This window comes from Pocillopora verrucosa, chromosome 1 (genome assembly GCF_036669915.1).
Source record: "Pocillopora verrucosa isolate sample1 chromosome 1, ASM3666991v2, whole genome shotgun sequence".
In the NCBI taxonomy this organism is placed as follows: Eukaryota; Metazoa; Cnidaria; class Anthozoa; order Scleractinia; family Pocilloporidae; genus Pocillopora; species Pocillopora verrucosa.
Genome location: NC_089312.1, coordinates 21021994 through 21028953, shown reverse-complemented (window position 1 = coordinate 21028953; position 6960 = coordinate 21021994). Strand labels below are relative to the sequence as shown.

Genomic DNA, 6960 nt, shown 5'->3' with positions numbered 1-6960 from the left:
TTTGCTGCTCAACACAAAGGCAATCATCAGAAGGATTGCAGAGGAACATATCAATTGATATAGCAAATCTCTATTTCCGTTCACGCCACGTTTTTTGAGATCGTTTGAGAGAGTGTCTTGATGGAAACAAAGGTACTTCTGAATTCAACATGCTCGATTGCGCCGAATATATTTAAAGTTTAACATCCTTTCTTCTATGTAAGGTATTGGTTTTTCTGGAAGAAACTACATCTACTAGACTTATAATAAATTAGTTTTGCTAGAGCTTTAGGCTTCGAAAGCACGACATTACGCGGTATTTTACTCAAAAAAGAGAGGTAGGAGAAACCAATCTTTCCACCCAGAATAGAAAAGGAAAAAGGAAAATCTATCGAGTGAATGCATTTTACGAGTCAGGTTAACAAGCCACGAGATGACGGGGATAAAAATACTACCAACAAAACAGTAGGGTCCTTTTAACTTCAGTTCTTGAGGAAAATTCTGGTTCAGACATTAAAATTGTTTACCTTGCCTTCAGGTGATATTATTGATATAAGACTATTGCATTAAGTGGAATTCATGAAATTAACATGTTGTGTTAATTGTTCGGAAACCGTTTTATCTTAGTTTCAGTAAGGAAGCCAGGACCTCCCTTAAATTAATAGGAAGTCGTAAAATAAGTTCATATCAGAAAGCCAAAGCCTCCATCGTCACCTGAACAACAATTGTACCCTTCTCTAGGCGAAGACTGAACCCTAAAGGTGAGTTTTTCTTCACACGAAAACCGTGATGGAAATCAATCTGGCGAAAGTTTTCCAATTAGCAAACAAACGTAAATTTAGCACGGTTTCAGCCTAAGTACCGCATAGCCAGTACAAAAAGTGAGCTTTGATTGTGATGTAAGTACACGGCAGAATGTTTCTGTTGTAATGATATTTGATAAAGCCTGTCAGTCGGTTTCACAACATCACTAAAAACATAGAAAAACGTTATTTTGTGGAATGAAATAATAGGCTAAGGTATTCAGCAGTTATTTTAAGCAGTTTAAGTGGTGAGTCCCTGAACCCTTTAACTCTCAGGATTGACCAGGACAGAATTTCTCCCATCAATATCAATACAATATCAAGCAGAAAGGAGATGAGAGTAAAAAAAAAATAAACTAAGGGGTAAGTAGTTGATCCAATACTTAATTCTTCGAACTACCAGTATATGAATGGAAAGGCAGACTGTGAGAATTACTAATGCGATCTTTGGAGTTAAAGAGTTATATTCCCTTCTGAGATTCTCTTTAGCCATATTGAATGCAACTGTATCCAGCTCTGAGCATTTAAATGGAACGAAAATCTACCATGCCAAATCTTTCTATCAGCTACGCTGAGGGAAATGGACGGATGTATATAACCCACTACTTGATGTGTCATTCTGTTCGTACATAAGAATAAGCTTTAGTTTCCAAGTTTCTTTGGTCAGGATGGCTCGATGTTTGCCAAACTGTTTTTCGCAATTTTTTATGGACTATGAAAAAAGATTTGTATTTAGCCCAGAGATTATATACTGGAAAAAATAATCCGCTCCATAACCTCAACTTATTATAGGCTTCATTCCATTCAGTTGATTGAGGACGCTGTGCAACAGCCTGGATTTGTGAATACAGGGTATCACATTGTGGAAAACATCCAGTACTGAGGGTGGGTGGTACCTGGAACAACTCAACCAAATTGGAAAGCAATCTAAGGGGCCATTCGAATATTCTTTTCCATAAGTTATGATTAATTATTATAATTATCATGAGATTGGTTACGTAACAAGCTGATCACAAAATTCAAGACATCCCTTTTTTTCCTAGGTTGTCAACTGAAAGCCATGAATAATACAAGTCATTCTAACACCACTCTTGTCGAAGAAGAATTCGATGATGGGCACGGCGAAAACTTGAAAGAGGTCGATAGAATAATTATGATCGGTGCATACGCCTTTATTTGTCTGTTTTCGCTGGTGGGAAACTCGCTTATCATACATCTCGTGCGCACCCGCAACAACATTCGAAAGAACGCATTTAACTGGCTTCTCTTCAACACGGCTGTTGCTGATCTCCTGGATGTGACAACTTCCACTGCCTTCACGTTGCCAGTTTTCTTCTGTGGAGACTGCTGGATATCAGGGGTTGTAGGGTCCATCCTATGCAAACTCACTCCTTTCCTGTCTGTCGTCTCCATCTGTGTGTCCATCTGGACTCTCACTGTCATTGCCGCTGACCGGTATTTGGCTATCGTGTGTATCCGAAGAAGGCCGTTATCACCTCGATCGGTGGTGCGCTCTATAGTCATCGTGTGGTTGCTTGCAAGCTTGATATTTAGTGGGGAACTTCACAAACATAAATTGATAGAGGAAGAAGGTGAGTCTGCCGAGTGTACCACTGAATGGCACGAAAACAAAGAGCTCGCACAAATTTTCGAGGAAGCAGATATGATCGGTAAAGTCGTCCTCACTTATGCAATACCACTTTTTATAATGGCGGTCTTGTACTCGTCAATTGCATACTTCCTGTGGAAACAAAGACCACCTGGAACTGTCAATCAAGAAGCGTATACCAGGCAAAAGAAGAAGCGCAATGCAATCATTAAGATGTTGCTTATGGCAGTTGCCGTGTTCGCCATTTGCTGGCTTCCTGCACATGTCGCCCACATAATGACAATCTTTTATGGCGACATTTACGATAATATTCCCATAGTTGTCCATGGGCTGTTTTTCTGGTTTGCGCATGCCAATGCAGCAATTCATCCCTGGCTATTCATTGCCTTTAGCGAAAATCTGTGGAGTGAAGTGAAAGGAATCTTTTACTATTTAAGAAAAAGAGGCCCTTTTAAGAAAACTCAGTCAAGAACCTCGTCACAGCCAAGTTTGATTACAAATGTTGAGTTGGCGGGTTCCCGAGAAATCGCTCAATCTCGATCTCCCGTCAACATCAGTACAATCAGTTTGGATACCAGATTGTGAGAGGGAAAGCTGTTAAATGTACTTTTCAAGATAATTTAGAAAGTCCTCAAGTGCTTCTCATTACATCAGAATGATGAGGACTATGAAGACGTTTTCATTGAATTGTAGTTCACTATAGGATTACTTATTATTATTATTATTATTATTATTACTTATTACTTATTATTGAATAAGAATATTGAAGAAAAATAATATTAAAGAATGAGATTAACAGCACCATCACTCGATGCAGCGTGATATCACATTCCCAAGCACTTTGCAAGTCCTCAAAAATCCCAGATAAACGCTTCCTTTTGGGAGTCCGAAATCTGATGGTCCTTGATAAATAAAATGAAGTGCATGGTGCTGGTAAATGCAAGAAATCAAAAGGATCCATTGTCATCCACTGGTCCAACGGGGGTGGAAACCTATTAGAACTGAATTAAGATCAATTAGCTAATACATAAAGGACAGACTGGGAAAGAAGCACTTCGAAAGTAAAGTAAGTTAGTTGTGTATGATACCGTATAACTAGAAATACAAAATGCCCTTCATAATAAAACTACATAGTTTATGTGTTAATCAAACATTACTGTAGTTTGCGTGCAGGCAAAAAATAGAACTTCCATGTCAATAAACCGAAAGGTTTTAAAGATAAAAAAGCCAGTGTTATAGGGGTATAGATATAGTTCTGTTTTGTGAGTTCAGCATGTGCACTACAAGTGTTAAATAAATTATTATTCCTCGGTGAGGCATGTATTCCTTGTTAATCCGCGCAACGAGTGATGCGGCATGATTCATTCGCTCAAAGTAGTTGTAACCCTAACAAGCCTAAGGGTGGTTAAGGGTTGCTAGCACTTACTAAAGGTGTTACCCCAGACTAAGGAGGGTGGGAGCGTCCAACTTCCTGTGGTGGGCTGAAGCCCTTGCTTATCATACCCTTTGCCCATTTATATTATTATTGTTATTGTTATTATTATTATTATTATCATCATCATCATGATTACTATTATGTTAATTATTTTATTATTATTAATATTATCATAATCAGTATTTTTATAGTCCTAACAGGTTTACATTCTTAGCTTCGATAACGGGTCTTCCATACCATTCCCTATCCATCAGATCTCCATGACCTTAGATCAACTCACTTTCCGTGAGATATTTGCGGCTTCGAGTAATGAAAATCTATGAAAGACTCTCCTATTACTACCGAGATTACAGGATTTTTTCCTGTTCACCATCTTTTCAATTTCCATCCTATCGCCCTGTAATGATAACAATAATGATAATAATAATGATAATTATCATTATCATCAGAATCATTATTATTATCAATATAATTATTGGATAGTATACTTTGAAAAGTGTTTCATACTAGCTTCAACTATTTGCGAAGTGGCCACTCACCAATGGGAATACGATTGTACAAAAGTTTAACTCCTTAGGTTATCACTTGAAAACGCAAACCTCAAGATCGATTTAGTCAAAGCTGCAACTCATAGCCAGGAAAGGTTTTTGAACAGTTAAAAATTGCTATTTTTGTTATTTTTAAACTACGTCGCATTATTTGCGCTGTTTCAGTTTAAGTGCTGAAGTTAAGAGTTGCATCAGCTCAGCGGAGAAGATGGCCTGATTTTATAAAAAGGAAAACGCGTATCACTAAAAGTGCCAGGGCAACTTGAAGTTTGGTGTCCAAGTTACACTTTAAACTCAAACTTACCTTAGCACTTCATAATTGCAGCGCTATTGAAGTGTGTGCTTAAATACCTTTTCATGCATGCAATCTTGACACTTAAATTATTGTCAAGTCGTTTGTAAACTTTGGAGTTTCTGTGCGAAGATCAAGGTAGAGTAGTTTAGCACTGATGGCCTATACAAATATTTCTCGTAGCATTTTTGCAGGTTTCAACTATTTAACGAAAAAACTAAAAGAGCCTATGAACATAAAGATCGCTACTGTAATTTGTTCAATCGTTTGAGTGGCATTTCTAATCTTACTTTTTTTTATTCCGTTGACACCATTGGATGATTGGATGACACATTCGACTGCGCCTCGTGTGCCACTTTTTTGTTCTTACCAAATTTTGACGTCCTCTGTGATCTATTACTGAACAGAAGCACGGCAACTTGGAATCTATTTGTTTTATATAATAAAGAATTATGACGTCATCTTTACGTCTGTCCTCCAATAGATCATAAGTGAGAACCAACCAGAATGCGTGCATAACTGAGCTTATTACATAAAGTGACATAAAGTTTTGGTTAATATAGTGAGAGAAAAAGGCAAAATTTACCGTGACGGTGTAACCACGTTAAAGGATATTACTGATTTACAAGTTCGCCAGTGGAACGAGCTGAGAAAGAACCAGTTTAAATCACCTATATTGTCTCAGCTTTAGAGCGGTAACTTCATTCGTTTTACCGTTTTTAACACCTAAGCTTAGTCTCAGTGAGGCTGCCACTAGGGACTAATAAGGAATTACAAGGCTGCCGATATCGTAAGAGATCACTCTTGACGACAAGCTCTTTCGTATAACAAGCTCTAAGATCTCAAGGTCGACATCACTAAGTTCGTTGCCAGTTACGTTAAAAGTTAGATTGAGGAATTACTCATACCTAAAGGATTTAGATCCCCAGGTGAGGATCTACAAATCTGAAAAACCGAACGACGTAAGTAATTATTACAAGAAACCATTGAATATAGATTGTACAAACTGTTAATGCCATATATCACTGGAGACTTTGTAACAAAATAACGTTTATAACTACATAAGCTGCAACAAATTACGTAAATAATATAACCACATGGATATTAACGACTAACACTACTGACCACTTACAACAAGCAAATGCTGTTATGCGGAGGCTAGCGAAAATTTGTTTTAAAAAGTGACCCAAAGGAAAGATATGTGCAAGAAATCGAGCTTGTAACTAAAGAAATTCCTTCTCACAGGAACTAAATAGGAAATAGACAACTCAATGTATAAATAAACATGGGAAGAATAAGACTCGCGAACTTAAATTTGGACCAGAAACGCGGTTTGTTCCGAGGCCAGGGTGACCTTCACTTGGAATAAGGAGCTTATGACCCCAATATTGCTACCTTTGACGCCCATGGCCTGGTTTCTAAGTTCTGATGCGTCTCGAGCCGAAAAATGGTATTTCTGACGTTTGAGTCTGCGAATAAGGCAGAAATAAATATTTTGTCGGCACGAGATACGACGAGGCCTGGGCCTCAGGCCCGTGCATCATTGGTAAAAGATGCAGTGGTATATAAGGGGGAGTATAGCAAGTGGTGTCTATCTAGGCCTTAGAACCAACCGTCCACCTCTGGCTTATGAAAAAATTCGGTGGTCTTTTCCTGATCTTTTTTTCTCGCTGTCAACATGTCGATCGAGCTAGAAGACGTGGAAGCACTAATCAAGGCTAACAATGACAACCTTCTCGTTTCTTTCAAAGGCCTTTTGAAATAGACCGTTTCTCAGATCAAACGGTCGAAGGAAGAATCGACGGAAAGTCAGATGAAGGAGATCAAGCGCCTCAAATTCAGCGAATCTCATAAATTTAAGAAAAAGGCAAACGAGGAGCAGTTCGAGTTTAACCAGAAACTGATCAAGACGCTTGACAGCGCCAAATCCGCAGCCGAAAATCCACAGCTCGAGAAGGTCAAAACCAGCTCAGGAGAAAGTGAGACATTAATTTCTGAGCGGCAGAAACATATTCTACTGGCAGACAAGTCAGATTACAGATGAGCTACGGTCGATAAATATAAAAAGCACAGTTTGGCAGATGACTCGGAAGCAGATTTTGTAAGGGTCTTTTCAGACGTTTTCTCTTGCCACTGCTCGAAGCAACTTCAACAGCAGCTCCTCCAACGAAACCGCCGTTTCCAAGATGCACTTACGCAATCCTTCCAAGTTTCCACGTACCACGATTTGACTTCTCTTTTTCCATCACGCTGACAATATTTCATGTGGCAACTGACGTTAGCACCTTCATTAG

The 6960-nt window shown here is 38.6% G+C and overlaps 1 protein-coding gene across 2 annotated transcripts; it reads left to right on the top strand.

Moving 5' to 3' along the window:
* Nucleotides 1-3697, top strand: LOC131781225 (G-protein coupled receptor 83-like). Of its 2 annotated transcripts, none has more exons than XM_066171616.1 (3): nt 1-132; nt 607-740; nt 1826-3697. In XM_066171616.1, the coding sequence occupies exon 3, from the start codon at nt 1843-1845 to the stop codon at nt 2974-2976; it is 1134 nt and encodes a 377-aa protein (XP_066027713.1). In that variant the 5' UTR covers nt 1-132; nt 607-740; nt 1826-1842; the 3' UTR covers nt 2977-3697. The 2 variants fall into 2 exon arrangements, with proteins under 2 accessions (XP_066027713.1, XP_066027715.1); XM_066171618.1 differs by lacking the exon at nt 1-132 and adding an exon at nt 1059-1145 and having other exon boundaries at nt 699-740.
* The last annotated feature ends 3263 nt before the right edge of the window (nt 3698-6960 follow it).

Bases quoted from the DNA above. Each gene is read 5' to 3' on its own strand.
- LOC131781225 (XM_066171616.1), top strand. From the start codon at position 1,843: ATGAATAATACAAGTCATTCTAACACCACTCTTGTCGAAGAAGAATTC.